Here is a 24,919-nt window from a genome sequence, read left to right as displayed (position 1 = left end):
AGAGCTACCGCCCACTGGCAACTTTTAGTCGAGCAACTCTTGTTGCCTTGTATTGAGTTTTGTTGGAGTCCACTCACTGCGGCAACGGCGACAGAAAAGTTGCCGAGGTGCCTCCAAGCACGAATTAAGTTGGTTGTTATTTTTGGTTGGTAGCTCACAGTAGCTCGGAAAATTCATAAGTTTCGCGACCACTGCTATAGAGTAAAAACAGTAATAGGTATAACGAGAATATGTTTTCTGCAATTAAGCATCTCAAGAATAAGTTTCATTCCCACCCTAATCTTTCTATTAAAACCGGAAGTAGTAATAGATTTATACCACTTGCGGTTTCAATATTAATTGGGAAAATATCATGCCATATATACCAAACTCTTTCACGTGGTGTACTGTACTGTTACGTGTTCTTATTTTTTTTTTAAAAAAAAGTCATCCTCGCTGATTTAGTGGCTAGAAGTGTGCCTTTGGTGCACGGGTCCCGGGTTCGATTCCCGGAGTGAGAGCACAAAAATTCAATTTCAGTCATTCACTTTCATTAACAGTTAATCGTCCGTCTCCTTCAGCCTAAAGGGTATAAGCATGGGACGTTGAACTAAAAATATTAATTTTTCATTTCATTTAAATGCTAAAGGCGTGCTTGTTCGTCGGACAATGGCTAATTGGAAATGATTGCTTCAGGACATGTAATTTTCTCTTTCTGTTTCAGCCATTCTTTCTCTCTGCTCTTGAAATCAAAGAAATGTCATGCAGAATATTTATATTATGAACTAAGGAAGTCTATTCCGTTTCTTAACACCAGTTTTAGTGTCATTAAAACTGTTGAACTATAGCACTTTTCAAAGACCTCTTATCTCTAATGAATAATCATATTCAACAGCTAAAGTTCACTTTTGTTTCTTTCCTCAACCATAAGTTGAAACACATTATCTAGGCTTAATTTCTTTGTAAACATTTATTCTTTAAGAATTCCTTTCCCTACTGAAAACGAGTCACAAATGTGTGGATGGAAAGTCCAATAATAACCGGTCATTGACATGAATTATGATCTAGATTCTTTATCTAACAAACTACTACGCTAGAACATTGTCACGTGATGTTTAATTAATAGAACAAGCTCATCAGTTTTATATAAACACTTCAAATAACATATTTATTTGACTGTCAGTTATGATTGAAGACTAATCCAGGGAGAATGCTTAAATTTTATTGGTCAAAGAGTAGTGTGAAAAATTTCACTTTGTTCCAACACTGTTTCCCAACAAGCTATTCTTCAGGATGAAGTAAAACAACTTCGCTATTAAATTAAGTGAAGAGGTGCAATATTTTATTTGGATTAATCTGAGATACACTTTAATCATATTCTGTGTGTTGTATAACTAAATATGTTTAGTGAATATACACGGTATGTTAAATTATTTTTGTTGAAATCAAAGGATTCAGGAACAGGTGCTCAGTTTTAACACTATCATAAGGGAAATAAAACGGGATATTTTACGTTCCTAAATTGTGATTACATCTCTCCAATTTTATTGATTTTCTACGACGCGACGATACATTACGCAAAAATGATTAGAAACGACTGGAAGCTTTTGAAATGTGGGTGTGGAGAAGAATGGAGCGAATTAGTTGGATCGAGCAGAAAAGGAATGAGAGGGTGTTAGAAATGGTAGGGAAGAAAAGAACAATGTTACATATTATTAAGAAGAGGAAGAGAAACTGGCTTTGACATTGGATAAGAAGGAACTGTATTATGAGGGACGTGCTAGAAGGTATGGTGACAGAAAAGAGAGAGAAAGGGGGCGAAGGAGACTACAATTAAAGGAAGATATCAAAACAGAGAAATCGTACGTGAGGACGAAAAGGTTAGCGGAAGACCGTGGAGCATGGAAGTTCCTCAGTTGCAGCAAGTGACCTGTCAATAATCGCAGAATACTTATGATCAGTGGCGAAGGGTCGTAAGAGGCTCTGAGGCCCGGCCTACCCATTTACTTTCTGAAATTATAATTTATAATTAATTTATTTTACTTACACAAAATGTATGATAGTTTTATAAGTTGAACAAAAAATATTTTTCGATAAAGAAATCGTGATTAGCACCACTGCTGGGAGGCTCACCGAGCAGTGTCTCAGGCGGCAGTAGAGCTGCCGCCAAGCTACTCAGAAAATCCCGCGAGAGAACGTGTTGGTAATAACCTGCGAAAGAGACCGGTCTCAGCGCTTATCGACTTTCATTTCTACATAAAGCGTTTCTCTCGAGACCTTCGTTTTCGATTCGATATGTTAAACAAATAAAGAGCAAGACAACGTGGGGCCCCATTCCGTACCAACTTTGATTACTTTTGCGGACTCTAATGCAACGCAAAAGCTGAAACAAGCAATTCTAAAGCTGCTACGCCTATTATCGCAAACTAATGCCCCTTTATTCCGTTATGTTGACGCTAGCCTGTACGAAATCAGACTTGTTGAGTTCATTAGAATTGAGTAGAGAGTGTGTGTTTTTGAGATACTGCAAGTGACTTTTTTTCTTACATTTGCAAAAATGAATGAGAGAAAATTCCAGTAAGTGGAGATTATGAACATAATATAATTCCTATTAAAGAATCCTTTATGTCAGTAGTCTTTTGAAAATCAATGTGTTATTAAGGAACGAAGACCAACACCTGTGTTGAAAATGGAACAAACAGAGGTGTTGACATAAAGAGCAGCGTATGAAAAAAATATATATATTTAAGTCTGATTCTGTTTTAAAGGAGAATTAAGTGAAATACAATATGACTTGATTGAACGCGTGTTGTGTTTTGAACAATATAATTAAAGACGAAATTTTACAAACAGAGCTTGTTTCAGTACAAGTAGACGAAACGCATATATTTCTTGTGAAGCACAGATAATGCGATAGCCCATCGTTCCCACCCGATCACGCCCTTTTAAGTTTAACGTCCCACATTTATGCCGGTTAGGCTAAAGGAGACGGTGATAATGAGAAATGAGTGAAATGATGGAATGAAGAAAGTGAGAGGAAACGGGAGAACCCCGAGAAAACCCACGAGCACGGTGTTTGTCCACCACAGAGTGCACACGGCGCGACCTGGGATCGAACCAGGGACCCCAAGCACCGGAGGTGAACGCTCTACCACTGAGCCACGGCGCCTCCCACGCCCAATTGAAACAATTCATTTCATTATGGCGAATTAGATCAGCTCGGATTGAATAAGTGCTGTCGATGGTCTACAATTACGTGAAATTTGTGTGAATTTGTCTTCTTGTGTTTCTGTAGTAAAATATTTATATCCAGTGGCGTATTTACGATTTTGTTTCGGGGGAGTCTTGGCTAACTTGGTACCTGGAAATGTGAATATTTTGCAAGATATTTCATTTACTTTAATATATTAAATATAATTTTGGGGGGTCTTAAGCCCAGAATCCCCCCGTTAAATACGCCACTGTTTATGTCTATCGATAATTTGCTTATTATTATTATTATTATTATTATTATTATTATTATTATTATTTTATTATATTGGGCCTACCCTCTTAAAACTATCACCTTTCGCCACTGCTTATGATGATGGTCAGAGGCGGCGTTAGGTGCGCGCAGGGCCTAGTGCCAGACCCCACGCGGCCTGATTACTGGTAAAAATTGCGATGTGCTTTTGTACCTAGTACTTGGACGAACCATGCTCAGAACGCGGAGCCTGGGACAGTCGCCCCATTTGCCACCCCCAAACTACGCTTCTGACGATGATCTACGACGATTTAAACTCAAATGTGAAAGCAGTGAATTATATCCAGTGTTCTATTTATTTATTTATTTATTTATTTTATTTGACTTAAGATCGAAACCATAGTGTTTTTAAATTTTTATTTCGTCTATACAACACCAGGATTATGAAGGACAGGGAATAATATTAATGTGGGTTCCGAAGCACGACAGAGGCTTGAACCGATCCAGTTGGCGAGTGAAGAACTGGATTACAAGGCCACTTCACTGGTTTCTGCTATAAGTCATATATTATATAGAACTAATTAGATTTAAAATTTTGAGCTCCCTCGTGCCTAAGAGGTTAGCGTACGCGCCTTTGGCGTGGGAGACCTGGGTTCGATTCCTAGCGAGAATTCATGTGGTTCGGATCCCATGTTGAACTGTAGGTCCTCGTCTCATATAGCCTCGCTGTTCAGCGGGACGCTAAACTCAAGTGAAATTATTCTAAAATCAAGTTTTAAAGTTTTCTTCTTTCTAGCTTCAAGATTTCAAGGTAGTGTAGTATTCCTTCGTAAGTACACTGTATAATTTCCACATAGTCAGACTTATAATACATAAAAACATGAAATTCTTACTACGTTCCGGAACCGTAACAGCTCCTTCCTTAGACTTCTTCCTTTATGAAAATGTAGGGTTATACTCCATGTCACCCGAATTGGCGTATGGCGTCAGCCAATACGTCAGCCAATAAACCCTTAGGGAGGAATCTAATCATTCATAATTGATTTTGTTTGTATTTGTAGACAGTTATGAATGATAAGATTCGTCACTGAAGGTTTGGAAACAGCGGAATGCGCAATGCGAGCTTATTGGCTGACGCCATACGCCAATTCGGATGACGCGAACTATAGTTCTACCCTTACATACATACTAGAGAACCTTTCATTTTCTGTTGCTTCCCGGGGCTGCGGTGGCTCAGTGGTAGAGAGTTCACCTCTGTGCGTGGGGTCCCTGGTTCGATCGAATAGGGTCCCTGGGGCGCCTAGTGAATTTTGTAGTGGACAAACACCGTGTGCTTGGATTTTCCCTGGGTTCTCCTGTTTCCTCCCATTCATTTCTCATCATCACCGTCTCCTTAGTCTAGCCGGCATAACTTGGGACGTAAAACTGAAAGATTTCATTTCTTTTTCTTTTCTTTTCTTCTTCTTTCACTTTTGCTCACTTGCTTCTGTGTACATGTACTTATCTGATTTCATTTTTTGGCTCTTCCTTAGCAGTTTCTCTGCTCTTCAATCTTTTTTGCTCCACATTTTCTTCATGTGTCTTTTTTCTTATTTTCTTCAGAATTCAATCCTCCTCATTGCTTACGTCTAGTTCTTCACTCCAGTTCATACTTAATTATTTAATTTCTGTTATCTTTTTGCTGTTGCTTCTTTTCATTTCCTCATCAGTGTCCTATTTTTGTGTTTTGGACAGAACCAATAGTTCTACAGATGATTCGGGGGGCACAACCCTCTGCTCGCCTTTAAATGACACCCCTGAATAGAATAAAAAAGGAACACTTGTACAAATCAGGAACTATCGCTTCATTTCCTCAGGCTGCAGAAAACAGGCAGTCTGAGGAGGATATTGTTATTATCAACCTTTCTTCCTGAAAACTTTGTCCAGGGGAGGAAGAGGGGAATTATAATATGAGAGGACTACTATTTCCTGAGGGTCGTACTCTGCAGTGACAAATAATCGAATTTACTTTATCTTAGCTCCTGGTGGAGGCCAAGGCCTCCAAGAAGTACGCCGGTAAGAGATCTGACTGTTGCGATAAAAAGAAATAAAATTACATATTTTTGTATCTCTAATCTTAACTAAATGGAAATCATACGAAATCTGAAGGAAGGTAAGATATCATACAACACGAGGAAAACACTATGTAGAATAAAGCGGCTTAGAATTATATTTAAACGCAATGTTTGAATATGTTCAATTATTTAACATGTCACTATATACATTTCCAAATGTTCAGAAGTAAATATTTGTTCCACGTTTGCGTCTAATGACATTATATAAACAACAAGCCGCATATCTTTATAAACTACAGTAAATAAGCTATTAATGCAGTATTTAATATAATTATACTTACTACAGTAGTGAGTAAGCAGATTAGTATGTCTTGGCATGTACTTGTAAGAAGTAAACACCCTTCAAAAATTCAGGAAAGCAACTTTTCCCCATCCCCTTTCCCCCGCTGCGATCAGTTTTCTTTCTTTCTGTTTCACAGTATATGTTATCAAGGCTGACGTCTCATTTTATATGTTTCAGAATACCAATTTCAAGTCAAAAATTAATTACTTGTTATAATTATGTCAATTTAAAGCTTTAACCCACTCGATGTTACTCAGGGTTTACTAATTAAATTAATAATTCCTACTAAGCTTGCTCAAAGAATTTCAATCAAGATTCAAAATAGACATCTTAATATGACTATGAGCAGGGTGCAAAATCCTTGGATGAGTTGGGGGAAATTCCCACACACACTTACAAGCAATATTTTTAGAAGAAAATTCCCTCCATTAATAACTTATTTGGGACAGAAGAAAGTGAAACTATTGCCAGCAATTTCAAAATTAATTGCAGCAATCTGTATGTAATTTTGTTTCATACGTATTTAATGGGGGAACTAGTGATTATTCATATCCCTAATCTTACAAAACTAAATAATTATGGATATCCAAATATGTGAACTCCCTATGTCGGAACATTCTAGAGTGATAAGAGTTTTTTCACTATTTTTTCCCTGGATTTCATCAATTCTTTTTACTTGTAAAAGGAAATGGCATAGTAAAACCCATGGAGTTGGATTATGCAAATATCCAAAACGAGCACATTATAGTATTTGAAAAATAAGAATATTGAATTTCAGGTAAAAAATTTAAATTTGTTCAATGTGCCAGATATGATATAGCCTTTCAATTTAAATATGCTGATACAAACAGGCAATCATCGTCCAATTCCCAGTATTCATACCATAGGTATCAATTTTATTATCGCCTTACTCTGTATGTCATATAATAAATAACAGGAATTCACCGGATAAGTATGATAGCTTGTTGAATCTAAGATCAACGGTGAGAAAGGGAAGGGATATCGTATTTGAACACCGCAAATAATGTAATTTAGTTAACTTTTGTTCCTTTTGACTAAACTTTAAACCTACCTCTATAACTTTTGGCTTGCAAAGAAATATCCATGGAATTGTATAAAACCATCCCCTATGAATTCCTTCTTTGTAATTGTTGATAAGAACGCCCGTGCAGAAAACATTCCACAGAGCTACAAAAGAATACGGAAATTACGTCGCTACAATCTGTTGTTTGGATCTAACTGAAACTAGACATACTCGATTAAAATCAAAAAAGAGTAAAGAACCACGTTTCCCCAGGTTTCTAGCGAGCAAACTACTGAAAACAAATCATCTATAGTTTCAAGCAGTGAATGCTGTAATTCAAGTTTCTAGATCTACTATTTCTACTTTCTACTTGAAATGGACCTTCAGTCAAAAGAGATTAAGTAATCAGCAAACAAGTAGTGCAAGCAGGTAAAGTCATGCCTAGGAGACAGTCAGAAGAAGATAAATCAATTGGAATGCATAGAAAGTTTTGACAGATCATGCTAAAGAAAAACGTTGTAATGCTAGAACTTTTCGTAGGCATACGATCGACTGTTTTTCAAAACATATCGTTTACCCACCTCCATATACGCTCGTCTTTTGTAAATTTTAGGCCAGTAGACGGCGCGGGCGGTCTATAAAAATATTAAGTGGGTATACGCAAATATATTCCCTTATACGCCCCATTACATTTAAAGCTTTTCTCTCACTTGGGAGAGCTGTTTTATACTTTGATAAGGTCTCTTCTTCGTAACTGCGTCTAGATATTCTATCCTTCATCTTCCTCTTCCTGATTTTCCTTCTGCCTTTCCTTCTATCAGCACAGTGATCTAATCGGAGTGCCGAATAAGATGGCCAAGCATGCTGTTTCTTCTTTTACCTATTATCTTCATGATCTTCGTCCTTCATTAACTTCCTTTAGTGCGTCTTCATTCCTTTCAATTTCGATCCATAATATGCGCAGCATTCTGCGGTTACACAACATTTCAAATGCTTCCAGCTTGGATATTCAACATACAGAACGAAAATGAATTTGCATGTGCAGAATATCTGTTTCACTTTAACTGTTGTATTTGCGAGTTCTCAAAAGACCAAGAATTTTGTAAAGCTGTCAAACGTGGAAAAATTTGTAAATTTCTAGATGACAATAAATAAAAAAATAAAAATAGTAATAATAATAATATATTCGCTTATCGCACATTGTAATTTCATCCATGTTAAAATCTTATTTTTTTTTTTTTTTTTTTTTTAAATTTTAACTTACAAGGGGAAAGCAGACTTTGGTAAATGAACTTCGGGGACATCTTTCGCGAGGTAGTAGTGCATATTTAAAGTGTTAATACTACAAATTAGGAGAGCAGAATAGTAAGAAATAGCTGAGAAAAAGCGTCTTAAAGTTTCCCGCGTTTTTTCTTTCGAATAGTAAATCAGGTTTTTGAATTCAGTAAATTTCAGTGTCGAATTAGTATAAAGGAGTAGGTGGAATTAACAATTAATCTTAATCGTTTCTTTACTTCTAAATTAGCTAATGAAATAAAATTTCTTTATTTCGAAATTTTCTAGATTCCTGATTTCTCATAGTACCGTTTAAGAACAGAAACATTTTTTTTAAATCAAAAGATCCAATATGTTTCAATCAATTTTTTGTAGACCCTATATCTGGAGAACTACATATAGCGTAGCCAAACCCAAACTATCACTTAACTGAGTATAATATGCTTATTCCGTAGGGAATATGAAAATTCGATTTAGGGTCCGTTCAAAAATTTTGTGGCCAAGATCGCAATCTTTTGATCCATTTTTTTTTATCATTCCTACAGTTTTTGTTTATCTCATTTGAAAGTACTGAGTTCTCATTGGTAAAATCTTTACACACCAGGGTGCGGTAGATATTTGAAAACACACATTAGAAGCGAGACAGTTCCCTGTTACAAACCTTTTTCTTTGCAAGAAAACATAGAAGAACCTTGGCTGACCCAGGAGTCATGGTATCATAACCTTCTTAGCTTAGCTGCAGGCTACTCCAACTCAGAGATCCTGAATTTCGCCCGATCATTTGTCTTCAGAGTTTAGAGAGAGCTGAGGACTGCCGGAGATAAAGAGGCCACCGTTTCCCTCAGGAAACGACATAGTCAGGGATAAAACATTATGACAAGATTATTGAAAATGTGAAACATTCAGGAGTTAGTTTTGATAGATTCTACTGTCGGATTCTGCTTCCCAAATATAAATGATGACCATGATCTAAATTTGGACTGCGTGTATGCTGAATTAAGGAAGACTGACAAGAATGTTTTTGCCTGGAAATTTCTCATTTAAAGAAAGATTGATTTGAAACACTATACTCGTATAAAAAGTAGGAAAATAATATAGGCTATGTCATAAAGGAAAGACAATGATATATATTCTTTTCTATTTCAAAATAGCTCGTTTCTGTCTTTTACTGATCATTTCCTATCATTGGCCCAAAAGTAAATATTCGTTTCATACTAAAATGGCGAAAGAAAGGTAGCGTTTGATTTAACATGTTAAAAAAAAAATAGAAAAAGGTGCTGGATCAGAGTAGAATTTGACACCAATATGAGTTAGGAAATGAACATTTGTGTGAAATTAAGCTGTTCATGGACTGCGTGATTCCAGTTCTCCGGTTTTCATTACAGATTCAGCACTTAAAAAAAGATAGCTCCATATGATATGAACACATTTGATACAAGCTACCAGCTTAAATAATCAGTAGTAGCCCTATGTCGAAGTTTTTTTTTTTTTTTTTTTTTTAATATTGTCATTACTTTATGTCTGCTTTGCTTCTCATTATCATGGTTGTTTCCTATACACAAAAATTGTTTACATGTATTAATCCATGCCCACGTAAAAGAATAAATTATAAGATAAAATAATTAATATATATATGTAGGGGTCTGAAACTACATGAGCTGACTATTCAGCACTTCCTGTAGGGCTACATTGATTAAATTTGGCATGATTGTAGCTTTCCGAAACTAACCCACAGGAAAATTGCCAAAAGTTAATATTTTTAATTTTAGGAAGTCTAAAGAGGGGATGAAGAATTTCCCTATCTGATCTAAATGGACCTTTTTTTGGATCCGCCACTGGTTGTATATTATCTTTTTCGTTAAATGTGTTATGTTGATTAACACACGCAATCATGGAAACAAAATAACTAAGAAAATTGATACTTTGTCAGTTGGAGGGATAAATAATATAGTGCACTAGAAATATGGATAACCCACATGCGCGCCGACTACGTGGGTGCTCCGGGACTCCGGCACCCACATAAATAATCTTGTGGGTGAGGCGCATCCACAAGATTTTTAGTTTGTACCCATGTTTGAATTTGTTTTTCTCTTGCGTTTAAGTCAGCCGTGTTACCAACTGAACTAGGACAGCCCCAACTTACCTTTATAGTACCGGTATATTTTACTTTATCACAGCACAGCCCTTTATGACAGTGTTCATAAAATATTTTAACTAAAAATAAATCTATCATATATATATCAAGCCTTCTCTGAAAAAATATAGGCTAACACGTCCCGCCATTGATATGCACTCACATAAATTTTGGAAAGTCTATGCCGTTGGTAACGCACAGTTAATGACTCGTATCAATTAAGTAAATTAGTTTAGATTTTTGTGGCTGACCGGTAGTCGTAAACTAATATACGTTTTTTGAACCAATTATGGAAGTGGATACCCAAAATCATTTCTGTACTACTTGTGTCACTCATGATAATTTTATTGTTTATTAATCTCCACCCATTTTTTCAAAGAAACAGCAGTCGCTAAGAAGGAGTTTCCATTACTGAAAGTTTGAGATACAGTCGTTACCAGTAGTGGCAGATCTAACCCGAGGCCGGGGGCGCTAGGCCACCCCAAGTTTTTTGAGTGACAAAAATAATTTAAGCTATTATTTGTATTTTTTGAAAGTTTATAATAAGAGTTACCTTTCATTCTTTATTGGAAAATTCTTGAAACATTACATATAGTTTCAGTTGATTTTTTTCCTGTTATGCAATGTGTAAAACATTTTTTTTTTTTTTTTTGAAGTCCACAATGTCAACGTCCAACCTAGCCATAATATGCATAGGGAAAGAATGAAGTTGGGAACTTCTGCAGGAACTATCAAAAATTGCAAACTCATGATATACCTATCATAGTCTGAGTTCTGAGTGCCGCCCTCCCAAGTTTTTGTCTTCTACATGTCACCAGAATTTCCTCATAGGATAAATTTATCAGTACCCCACTTATTAAAATAATGAAGTATTTTCAATCTAGGAAAATAAACATTACATGATATGAAAACACCGATTGAAATAAAAGTAGAACTGGTTCTTTCAAACTATTTCTTGAAATAGGACTATAAAGCACATAAGCTGAGACTTGTTAGTTGCTTCAGACTTTATAAAATAGTTTAATAAAAGCAATTCAAAAGTTATTTTATTCTTCCAAAGAGGTTTTAAAGCCAAGAATTTCGTAATTTTTTTTATATATATATATATATTTAAAGAAAGAAAAGAAGAAAAGGAGAGGAAAGAAAGAAACTTGAGGTTGTAAATAGTTAAAGCCAATGCCAACATACTATATCTACGTTTTTTTTTTTTTAAATGTAAAATTGCAATTTGGTAACGTTCTTCCCGCCACTTGCCGAAAGTTCAAAAATCCAGTATGCTGGATGAGGAGGGGAAAATATCTATCGCCTCCTTAGAAGATCTTTGATTCTTACCTTTTTTTTCGAAAGAGATCACTGTAGTAGGAGGTGGCAGATAGTTTATGTATGAAAAAGGTCTTAGGGAAGATCACTGTAGATATTGCTCTGTTTGATACTAAATATTTTTTGCCCAGAAGAACACTTATGTGCTGACGGAAAGATAATTTCTGTTAAAAAAAAGAGCAAAGAGAGATGTTTCTCTTATTTATGATGTCTTTAAAGAAAGAAAACGATTTTTTTTAGCGTTTATAATTGTCTTTTAATCGCCCATAGTTCTTGCCCTTAGTACTATAAAAAAGTATATTTGTCTTTCAATAACCTTCAACAGTTTCTTGAACTCCGAACAGTGTATTCTATTAATCGATATGATAACTGCAGTTTTCCTTGGTATTAAGTAACCACTGCAACTTATTGACTAGCCCTTCGATACCGTTGAATATTTGGAGTCCGGAAGGAACCGGAGAAGCTCACCTTTTAGAATGGGCGAGATAACAACCAGCGAATCCTGAACCACTTTCTTTCCCAACCTTCATTCTGTCGTTTCCCATACAATAATTGTCATTCAATTTATTTCATGGTTGCAAGAAACTTTATGTGTTTGCAGCACAGAATATCCTCAGAGTATCACCGTTCTGAATTCAACCGTGGGACGTCTGAGACATCCCTTAAAGCTCAATATGACGGCATCTGACTTGCCTGAGAATTACATATATCCTCCTCTACGAAACAGCTTTGTAATTTCTCCAACTTACACTGTACATACTCCTTACTATCTATCTTTCTTTGTTTCTTTTCTTCCTCCTTTGCACGGTGGCTCAATGGTAAAACACTTATCTCTGGTGCGTAGATTTCCTGGTTCGATCCCAAGTTTTTGTAAATTTGTGGTGGACATCATGTCCGTGAGTTTTCTCGGGGTTCTCCCGTTTCCTCTCACATTTGTATTCCATCAATTTTTCCATTATCATTCACTTGTCGTAATTATCATCTCCCATAGCCTAACAGGGCATTTTAATTTTTCCTTCCTCCTCCTCCACATTTTTTTTTATTAAGTTTTGTATAGTTCTTCTTGTCCATTTGAAGTTTATCGTTCCTCTTGAGCACCGAGACTATACGGGTATAAGCACTTCAGCAAAATATGTAAGTATCAAGCACGAATAAGGAATTCATACCGGGGGGTGTTAAAATTCAATATGAGGATAAATTATTTTAAAATATGTAAAATCATCCTTAAAATTAGACTCAATTTACAGAAAACAAGGGACTTAAAGGGGGTCCGGACTCCTAGGAGAACCTTCCCCGTACGTCCCTGATAGGTATCATCCTTAATGTTGCACGAATTGTGGAGAACAATGATTTAAGTTCTGCTAATACACCGAAACAAATATAGATTACTTTCCAGCTTTTGTGTACTACTAAATGTAATAAATTGGTTCACTTTCCAAAGAAATATTATTGTAAATTGCAACCTCGATGAATATATGTGGAAAAATACGCAATATTTGTCAAGGCTCCCATATTTCTATATTAAAAGGCAACAAGACATTTTATGGAAATTTACAGTGTATTACCATTAATATAATTGCTTCTTTCTCAAATATCATATTTAATTAAATAATAGCTGAACACTCAGCAAAAGTAACAGAGAGCAAATTATTCCTGCTAGTTGAGTGTGGATCACTAAGTATATACATATAACACGGACGATATTAACTTGTGTTATGGAGAATACCCTGGACATTTGGAGTTTCGAATCATTATTGAGGTAAGAGATTATGTAAATCTGGGACTGACCTGGCTAAAGTGAGACGTCTGGGAGCCTAAATACTTGCCTCTTATATGAATTAAAAAGAGCTCTATAGGCTTGAAGTTAGTAGACATATGGATATATTTTTTTAAAAAAATTAATAAAAGTAATAAAAGTTAATGGTGAAAAGTTTCTAAAAAGTGATGAGCCTTTTGGGTACGAGATGATGTTTACATCCCAATTCTCAGGATATATGAATCACAACGAGTCAAGCCTAACAAAATTTCCCAACAGAGTTCAAGCTAATATATGTGCAAGAACTGTTGAACTTTTTAACAATAAAACATATAATTCTGGATCTTCCATCATTGTTACTCTAATTTAGTTTTAAGAAGATAGTATATGGCTCATCGAGTTGAGATAGACTATAAATTATGAGCTTTTCACTTTAGATTGCTTAAGTCACAACGTCACATCCGGACACTTACTATGGTGATGCTAGATCCTTAGGCTATGTTTTATGCTGTATGTGAGATACGCTCCACTTTTTGGATCAAATGATCCAATATATTTCAATCAAAAAATTTCTTGTAGGACTTATATATGGAAAACTACATACAGTGTAGTCAAACCCAAACTATCACTTAACTCAGTATGATGTGCTTATTCCGTAAAAAAAAAAAAAAAAAAAAAAAAAAAAAAAAATCTTGATTTAGGGACCGTTCAAAATTTTTTTGCCCTCTGATCCAAAAACTAATTATTGGCCAAGATCACAATCTTTTGATACATTTTTTTTTTTATCATTCCTAAAATGATTGTTCACGTAGATGTTCACTTTAGATTGCTTAAGTCACAACGTCACATCCGGACACTTACTATGGTGATGCTAGATCCTTAGGCTATGTTTTATGTTGTATGTGAGATACGCTCCACTTTTTGGATCAAAAGATCCAATATATTTCAATCAAAAAATTTCTTGTAGGCTTTATATATGGAAAACTAGATACAGTGTTGTCAAACCCAAACTATCACTCAACTCAGTATGATGTGCTTATTCCGTAAAAAACACGAAAACTCAATTCAGGATGTAAGAAACAGAAATATATAATGAAATTATAGGCTTAGGTACTTTCGTACGAGAAGTATAGTGACGAACCTCTTATTGTATTGAGAGGATACAAAGAAGAAAAACATAATGTACATATGAATGGTTGATGTCGGGAGATTAAGCAGATGTGTTAAGTGCGTTAGTAGGTACCGACTCATGGCAATATGAAAATTTAGATTAAAAGCAGAAAAAAATATTTTCATTGTGCGTTATTATGTTTGTTTGTATGTCTTTTACAGGATTATATTAAGTATTGCTTTATATTGCCTAAATTTCATATATGTGTTTATGTCATTTTCAGTGAAATCATATTTGGTATTAAAGTACATGTCTAGTGCTTTATTTTGATAACGAATTTTTTGCAGTATGAATATATAACTTATTTATATATGAGAATATTTGTGTGTAGATAGGCCTATCCAGTAAGGCTAACGCTATATTTAAAGTTTCTGTTTAACTATCTACTACAGAACCCATAAAAAATAGATACTTGCTGAAATATCTACTCATAAGAAAATTAGATATTGTAACAGTTGAGAGCCAGAATAGCCTGTCTCAACATACAGAAGAGCCTGTCTGTGGAAATCTGCTGAAGAAAATGTTATGTTGTTACACACAACACGTTACTTGCATGATGCTCTTTTTTGCAGTCCGCCAACTGCACTTGACCTAGGTCCTGATCGTGGTTCGAATTCCATATTAATAGTAGATCGCGCTTTTCATAACTTCGGTATTGCACAAGGATGCAGAACTCAATGATACTTTACTAAATTGTATTATTTTTTCTATTCTCACACACTTACACTTTTTAAATACTTTTAACTGCTATTAATTACTTTGTATTGTAGGAAACGGGTAGATACTTCAGTGTTCACGAATACCGATAACACACAATTCTCACTTAAGTACAGGTAATTTGTCTACGTGTTATTATTCACAAGTTTCATATTTGCTGGTCGACGTATGGACACAGACTGTTTTACATAGTGTTTCAGTAACCATTATTCATGTTATATAACTTATATATGTTAAGTAATTAAATTAAATGCTTACTTCCATGTTTCAAACTAACAAGGGATCATTCCAATTTGGTGAATTCAATTACTGAAAATGATTGCTGGCATTGGATTCAGCACCAAAAGAAACAGAGAAAAAGAGGATGTTTAGTGGTAGACCGTATACAGGGTGGGAGATAAATGAGGGCAAAGTGCGAAGAAAGAACGTCGAAAATGTCTAGAAATGCCATGTTAATTTTGAAACGAGTAGAGGGTTGAGGTCAATTGTTGGACATGAGGAATGCATGTAGAGCTCCACTGAATAGGCTTAACGTGAACAGTGTTTTAACTGCCAATTCTATGTAATTGGTTGTGAGAAAAGTCTCCAGTGTTACAACCGGCACGTTTTGTTGGAGAAGGTCAGTAATATATCAGAACCCTGAATGAGGCAGTTGTCTTTGTGCAAGGTACCACACCAGCATTCATCCACTAGAAGTACTTCTTATTCCGTTACATGTTGTAAACATTCTTCTTGATGCTCCACGATTCGATTCTATCTCTTTCTACCTCTCGTGCATACAAGGTGCTCATGGACCGTTCTACAGGGTCTCTAGTTCCTAATTCACGTCACCTTTACGACAGTATTGATACATTGCGATAGCGTGGAACGCCTTCTATTACAGAGGTCTCAAACTGTTTTGGGCACTATTGATTTTAATAGACGGTGTGCGTCAAGAACCATATATCACATGAAGCCTTTCCCGTATATTCTTCTTGGGCTAAGTCCAACATGGCGGGTTTTCAAATGCCTCCCCATGATTCACATTACGCCTGTTCAGTGGAGCTCTACATGCATTCCTCATATCAATCCCTCTACTGGTTTCAAAATTAACATGGCATTTCTATACATTTTGTACGATCTATCTTCTCATTTTGCCCTAATTTATCTCCCACTCTGTATACGGTCTGCCACTAAACACACTCTTTTTCTATGTTTCTTTTGGTGCTGAATCCAGTGCTAGCAATCATTTTCAGCAATTAAATTCACCAAATCGGAATGGTCCCTTGTAAGATGTAGTGTGTGAGATACGATTAAGATCCATGTCTTAACGAATATTTCATAGGCAAAAATAAGACAGGACTAAGCTGTATATCTTACAATTTACAATCCTTTGGGAAAACTCTTTCCGGTTCTGAAATCGTTACGTTTATAGAACCTTGAATGAGTGATAGCATTTCTAGAACCTATCATTTGTTCTCAAAAAATATGTTGCTTTTACAGTAATATGCCGCAAATAACGCTTGAATTAGGCAGTCCATACAAAAGAACCTCACCTCAGCAGCATCCTGCCCGAATATAATGATAAATGGTACGATCCCATTCCATCCTCTGTAAAAACCCTCCTTCTTTACTTTGTCGCTTAAGCAAGAACCAAGAATCAATATGTCCATGAGACCTGAGCCTATAAGATAATAATAATAATAACAACAAAAATCAAATATGACGAATATATAATGAGATATGGTGAACACAGTTACATTCAGTGGAGGCCTCCTCAAATGCTCTGGTGTCCCCATTTTCGTGCTGTTAGTAACCGGAATAGTAGAAACAAGCCATTCAACAAAGAACAATGACCCGTCCTGTTTCAGCATGCAAAAGTGTCTATGATTGACTTAGGTGTAAATAATATAATAATCATGTAAATCAAATTCCAAATATCAGTACTGGACCCTGAAAAACTTTCATAGCTTAATATTATAATTAAAGTAGATGATTTGATATTATCAACTTAAAGAGAAATAAATAAATAAGCATATGATACATAATTATGCTAAGAATAAATTTTTATAACGTATTTGAAATCCTTATCATAGAAAACAGTAGATGCTTCCTGAAAGATGGTAATTAGATTATACATTATTATTAATGTATTTACTTAGTTATCTATTGGAGTAAGGAATATAGAAGATCGCCCAATACCTTCATTTACATTTGCATAAAGCTATTTATCTTTGTCTAACGTTATAAATACATCTTTTAGCAACACATAATAATAAAACACATCTTTTCAAACAATTATAGTGTATGTTTTAATACACATTGCCTAGACATTTTGAGTCAAAAGTACACAATATACTTGAAAGCCTATTTATGATTTTTTTAAATAATAAACTACTTGTCAAAAATTATTAATAATATATCAATGACATATTCCCGGAAGACTCCTGCAATATCAATATGTCGAGGATCCATTACATGTTGTCAGCAGCGTCATTCCAGATTTTGCTTGAGGGAGCGGGGACAAAATCCTAGATGTCAGTAGATTTTCAAGTTATTCATTGGTTTATTATTATCTTTTGGATTAAAATGTACATAGATGTCGAACTTAGGGGGACAACTGCCCCTCCTCTGGAACCCCAAATGACACCATGTTTGCTGTGATCACAGTATCAATATAGTTGGAGAAAACTTCCTAGAGTAACACTATAAATTCTGTGTAGTGCCCACTGTCTACTGGATCATCACGTCCTTCATTTAAGAAGGAAAATCACAAGATGCAGCGGAACGGAGACCCGAGTCCTTCCAATGAGTGGTGGTTGTGCCAGTTAGTTACTTGGACCACAGAGGTCGGGTGCGTCGACCTGTTCCTAATTGGACTTTCCAATTCACCTTATAGGAGGTGTTTATGAGAGTTCAGATCAAGGTTGTAAGTACTCAATTTAGCTGATGAACATTGTTGACAAACATAGTAAAACACCTTTAAGACGACCACCCAAAGTTATAACTAAAATCGGTCTTCTTAAAGAGGGTTCATTGAGTAGCTCTAAATCAAAGTGTAAAGTTCAAATAACGCGGAAGAAGGAAGGAGTAATGAATTATAAGTTTTATGTTAGTTCTATTACAGAAAAAAAAATATTTTGGAAGCGGTGTAGTATTAAGGGCTTTTTGAAGAGACTATATTACTCAAGTGGTAACGTAAATTAACTGCCGGGGGTGCCTTTTGCACTAGCACGGGAACTACTTGAATACTGCCTTATTGGTATCTTTGTAAGGTTGCCAGTGTCTTTTCTTCGCTTCTCTGTTAATGTTTAGTTTTCATTATTTTGCCTAACTAGTGTTCTCCACAAGACGAGACATTTATCGAGTTCGAGAAAAGACGAGAAACAGGAAAATTATCGTCTCAATTTAACGACTCTTGTAGGCAAAATTAGTTCACCCAAATCTTAAATCTCAATCATTCTTTTAGTATTATATAATTCATAGTATAAAACTATAAACTGATGAAGCGATTTCACGTTCACAATGAAGAGCATTTATCAAGGTTTAAGATGCGCAAGTCCAAGAATAAATATGGTGTAAATGTTGTTATATCACATCCTTCGTAAACCTCTCTTGACGCGGAAGAATGCTGATAACTTCTAGAAGAAATTTTCAAAAGCAGGGCATAAATTTTGTACATAAATTTATAAAACGAGACGAGTAAAGCTTTTCGGAAATCGAAACGAGATGAGAAATAATCCTTCTAGAATAAAGACGAAACGAGACTTCTGTAAAATTTACGAAACACACTAGGCGTACACTCATGTCCAAAATGATTGTCGTATATCTATAACTGTCTTTAGGGGCGGATCCAGGACGGACTTCTGGGGGAGGGGCGGTGGGTGTAATACTGCTACTTAGAGCTACTTTTAAGAGCTCCCAACTCTGGAATGGGTTTTTATTTATATATAAAATAAAAAAAATCCTCTTCTGGGGGGGACGATTGCCCCGATCACCCCCTGGATCCGCCACTGACTGTCTTCTTGTAAGAATATAATTCGATAATGATTTTGCAGGATACTTTTAATACTGATACTATGTGTATAATCGAGAAATGTATATTTGTGGTAAAATTTCATAGGAAAAGAATTATAAATACAAAAATTAGAATGAGTAAAATAAAATGTTGCTAAGTGGACAAGAAAGTTGTATTTTCGTTTTATTGTTGTCATTTACTGCTCTTTTGACAAGAAATTTGCCACATACATGCCTTTGCCGATTATACACATACTAACATTATAAGAAATACCGGACGAATTCGTTATCAAATTATATTCCTACAACAACATATTTATAGACATGCGACAATAATTTTGGACATGAGTGTACATAATGTTAAGGATTATCAAGTACAGATAACACTATACTTTTAATACATTAAAAGGTTTCACTAAATTTCATTGCGACTTCTGCTTTATCACTCTTCCTTATTACACAAAACTCTGTCTTCAAATAAAATTTCTTTTTTGTATTAACATTAAACATGATAGATACATAACTTCCGTGTCAAAGGAGGAAAAGAACTACAGATAATTGCTTTTAGTCTCTGACACACAGAGAATACTTTACTATCCCAATCACAATACGAGTAATACGCAACAAGAGCTTTCCATGAGGAAACGATTCCACCAAAGTTTGTTCCATTTTTGAAGTGTGTCAATTAATTTCTGAGATTTTTTTCAATTGAATGGTTACAAATGGATGCAATTTAATTTTGTCACAAAGGAATTTGGCGGTGAAAAGCATAGAGGGTATAGTTTTCTGAAAAGCATAGTTAGTGATCATATAGTGACATTACCTATAGGCATCGGAAGCGTTTGTTATATTTACATGAAAACTTGTTTGTTCCCAGAAGCAGAAAGGAGACAAAATATTTTGTGGCATTTCCAGTTTTATCAACCGACTGCTGAGGTCATTAACATTACTTCACTATGTATGTAAAATCACAAATACAAGATATGTTTTTGTTGTAATGAGTCATCTACAAGAGGGTAAAATATAATTTTCTGACAAAACTAGGTAGTCGGAAGGAGAGGGTTGTAATACATTACTTTAAAGATAATATTATTCCATTCCAGTGAAAGACGGTCATAATGATAGACGTCAGCTTAGATAGGTGGTCATCCAGAGATGTTTATCTGTATCATTGTTTAACCTCTCTCTCTCTGCATACTATAACTAATATTATCACAAAGGTAGCACGAGCTCTTAACTTGATCATCTCCATAAGATATTAGGAGCATTTCTTATTCATAATGTTGCAGTAGATGTAGCACTATGAACTCTTAATGGTTTGATCTCATAATATAAGCAGCTCCACGCTGAAATTCCACTACTTCTTAATGGCATAATTCATCAAAGTAGAAATTGCTTTATGAAATGCAACATATACATATAAAACATAACAAAAAGTTTCTATTTATCGCTCCAAATTCTAATTCATTACTCAGAATAACAGATATCTACAGCTAGATTGTCCAGATTCCATATCTAAACACCTCAGATTAGAATGGTTCTCGGCATATATATATATATAAAAAAATAAATAAACTTTATAAATTAGGGCTACTAGAAATTCGGGTAAGGCGCCCTTTGTGTAGAGTGTACTTTCTCTAAATCTACTCCTTGGTCATGCTAGAGTAATGTTCATATTTCTAAAATAAAATAGAACGATGTGTAGTTTAATCTTTCATGGTTGTGCCTCTTACATCTTTCATGGTTGTTAGACCACAGCAGACGGACGATAATTGAAAGTGTACGATAGTGAGGGTGTAATGATGCAGAAAAACCCTGAAATAAGCCACTGACAAGATCCAATCTAAAATGATCGAAACAAGGAAGTGAGAACATCCATAGATTATTTGTAACAAGCGGCATGAAAGCAGAACGTAGTTCTGTTTTTATTATTTGTATTTTATTTATTATCATTATATAAAATATTATTTTTTATTGTTATGAAAACAATAGCTTAATAAATGATCTACTAGAAACGACACTTCGTAGCAAATTTTATTACACAAACTTATCAATGAATCAAAGGAAAAGCGGGAAATTTTAAAACTGAAATTCAATGCGTAGAGAAATAGGTTGTATACGCAAAACATTAGTCTGCGTTTGCAGTAAATTGTACATTAGACGTGTCAGATGATAAAAGTATTGTAATACATAAAACACGGTGTGAAATTGTGTAATCGAATCTTATTCTGTATAAATATGCGAAGACACTGTTTTGTTTATCGTGTTGCTTGTTTACGAATCCTGAAATCGACAGTGTTTGTCTCCGAGATCAACATCAAATTTCGGCAGTCTTGCCTCGCGGTATGAATGAACAGTTATATCGTAACAGTGATCGTGAGAGAAAGTTTTACCATCTTTGCTCCATGTTCTAGTTATTAGAGCGAATGGTATGAGTTTATTAGGGAGACGAGATCCAACAAATGATGAACGTACAGTAAAAGACGAAGATAGAAATTGTTAGCTAAGATAATACACAATTACCATACATCTGTTTAGTTCTACTCTCCACCTTCACACGAGTTCCCTCGTGGCTAAGCAGTTAACGTATGTGCCTTTGGCATAGGAGATGTGGGTTCGATTCTCGGCGGGAGCTCATGGGATTCGAATTTCACATTAAGCTGTAGGTCCACTTTCATACAGTCTCGCTGCTGAAGGGGAAACTAAACTACAAATGAAATCAAATCAATCCACCTGCACACTTCTCAATTAATAAGACTGATTACGCTCTCGGTTGATATTGATATCCATTATTATTATTATTATTTTAATCAACACTTTCTTCCTTATATACATCAATATAGGCATAAAGCTTACTAACCTACATATTGTTTAACTCAGTAAAAAAGGAACATTTTAATATATCACACATATAAGTGATGCCACCAATGTATGAGTTATATTTTATGCGATTTATAAACCATCCCCTTAACGTAAATTGAGTAGTATCTTTTCAGACCAAGCAATTCTTAGTCTCTATCTGAGTACTAAATTTCAGCTCGATGGGCTGAGTGCTATGTAGCAGCAATAATTTCAGCTGCTTCATTCGTTATTTCCTGAGAAGAGTCTCATTGTAATCGAATCAATCATGTTGTGTTCTTAATGAATCATTTTCTTCTGAAATACGAACAAAATTGTAAGGCATTTTAGGAAAATTTTGCCCTAAGAAAACTCATTCCTTAAAGTAAACTATTCCTTGTGGATTTTTCATAAAGAAATGACTTATGCCAGATATCAGAGTTATTCATGAAAACGTTAATTTATGAAAAATGGACAAAATTGTTAGTCATTTTTTAAAAAAAATATTCGAGAAAAACTCACCCCAATGATAAATTAACCCTCGTAGATTTTTCAGGACAAATGTGTTTTGCAATGTTACCAGGTCATTAGTAAAAATATTTATTTATGAAATGTGAACAAAACCGGCTGAGTTGTTTTCGAAAAAAAACGTCCGAAATAAGCTCATCCTCAAGGATAAACAACACTCTCAAGAATCTTCTCTATTATATAGATCAATCCGTGAATCATCTTAACCTGTATATCAGCGTTTCCCAACCGGTGTGCCGCGGCACACTGGTGTGCCGCGAATGGGCCGCTGGTGTGCCGCGAAAAAATCGAAACAAATTATTAATTCTATACGAACCAAATTGCAAGACAGGGGAAAATGTATATTTATATTTCACATTACTATGAACCTCTACTATAAATCTACAATTTTAAATTTCATACTGCGTTACTTTTCTGTACATTTTTAATGTTGAAAAACGTATTTATCATTTTCATGATCATTATTACTTCTTTATTGTTGCAGACTATTTCGTAACTTGAAATTTTAACATATCATTCAATAAATTCAACAAAGCAAGCATGCATACAAATTACCTACATTTGTGTTTTAAAAGTATAGGAGATTTGTTTATTTGTTCGTTATTTAGTGATCTTCCCTTTTAGTTAGAGGTTAGATACAGTTTTCGAAAGAGAAAATGGATTTTTAAAAACCCGAGTCCTATATTTCATTGCTATTGTTTTCTATTTTAAAATTAGAATGAAAAATAAGTATAATGATTTAGCACGGGGGAAAATCAGTGATCCGAGCTTTCTTCTCTGTAAGAAGAAATTAGTAATCACATTAAAATACCACGGTAATTATATATATATATATATATATATATATATATATATATATATATATATATATATATATATATATATATATATATATATATATATATATATGGGTGTGCCGCGAGAATTCAAGTTACACCTGTAGTGTGCCGCAAGTTGAAAAAGGTTGGGAAACGCTGCTGTATATCGTTCAACTCAGTTAAAAAAAAAAGTGGAAGATTTTGATATATCTCACATGAAAGTGGTGCCACCTATGTATGAGTTATAGATTGTTGCTATTTATTAGCTATTCCCTTAACTATTATTCAGTAACGTCCTTTCAGACCTAGCACCTTCTAGTCTCAATCTGTGTAATAAATTTCAGCTCGATTGGCTAAGGACTTTTTACTACTCCAGCGAAATGGAATTGTTACATTCTTCATTCCTTGTAAAGATTCTTTTTTGCAGTTGAATCAATAAATTTCAGAAAGTAGTGATATAATTACTATATCAACATAACTATTGCTAACATAGAGTACTGACGTAAATGATTATAAACTTCAAAAATCGCATATGCAAAAGTAAACAAAGGTTATCTTCAATAGCAAAGGACAAAAGGTTTAGAAATGTTCAAAGTTCAAGAACTGATGAAGATAAATAGACATTAACTGTTCTTCAATAATTCAGCTAGAAGGTTATGGGAAGACCTAAACAAATACGAAGAAAACTTAGATAGATAAATACAATAATTAATTCATAAGTCGATTTTAGTTAGCGTTAGTCACTTTCAAATATTTTTTTTCCATTTTCTCCTACTCGCTACACTTATGTGGCCCCGTGTAGCGTCCCGGGTTCGATTTCCGATGGGGTCACTCGGTCGAAAAAGTGTAACACGTTTTTTCAGGCCAGCCACCCTGAATAAGGTTTTCCTGGGTTTTTCTCATTCACACCAGGCAAATGCCGGGGTGGTACCTAACTTATAGGTCCCAGGCAGCTTCCTTCCCTTTCCCCGGATTGTGTGCTCGCCGAGGGGTGTCATCTCTCAAATCGTGAAGGCTAAATGGCCTTAGATGCCGAAAGCCTAGAAATCTAAATCCTAAATCCTAAATCCTAATCCTAACTCGCTCCACTTATATATTTTTAACGCAGTAAATGTGAATTCATGAGTTTTTCTCTGCGGAGTAACCTATCCGTTTCAACTACAATTAGCTATGTCGTGGGACGTTAACCTGAAAGATTTTCTTTCCTCCCCTTTCCAGATAGTGTGCTAACCCAGGGACATCATCCCTCACACGTGACGGGCATATTCAGAAATAGTTCAACGACAATTTATTTAGTAAGATCGCAAATGGTAGTATATGGTGTACGCGATCAATGATAATTATTCGATCTTGTCCGAACTTTGCATGCTAACAATGTCGACGAGGAAAGATCCTTCAAGCACGAATTTTAGAAGTAATAGGGAGACCTAATAATTAAACGTTTTTAAGTATGTTACTTCATTGGTAAGGAAGAACTGCTTTTACAATACGACTATATTTTCA

The 24,919-nt window shown here is 35.0% G+C and overlaps 1 protein-coding gene across 6 annotated transcripts in view; it reads right to left on the bottom strand.

Annotated features, from left to right (window-relative positions):
- Window positions 1-24,919, bottom strand: part of Cyp4c3 (Cytochrome P450 4c3) — a 156,185-nt gene that overhangs the window by 112,859 nt on the left and 18,407 nt on the right. For 2 of the 6 annotated variants that reach the window (XM_081727012.1, XM_081727021.1), the window contains exon 2: window positions 6,912-7,027. The exons of 3 other annotated variants lie outside the window; for them this stretch is intronic. In XM_081727012.1, the coding sequence (XP_081583138.1) occupies window positions 6,912-7,027 (116 nt within the window). Of the gene's footprint in view, window positions 1-6,911; window positions 7,028-16,771; window positions 16,900-24,919 lie in introns of all 6 variants that reach the window. One more of the 6 variants, XM_081727005.1, reaches the window with a different exon arrangement.

Source organism: Thermobia domestica, chromosome 1, assembly GCF_964235325.1.
Source record: "Thermobia domestica chromosome 1, izTheDome1.hap1.1, whole genome shotgun sequence".
In the NCBI taxonomy this organism is placed as follows: Eukaryota; Metazoa; Arthropoda; class Insecta; order Zygentoma; family Lepismatidae; genus Thermobia; species Thermobia domestica.
Note: the sequence above shows the minus strand (reverse complement) of the source record. Positions and strands in the feature narration are given on the sequence as shown.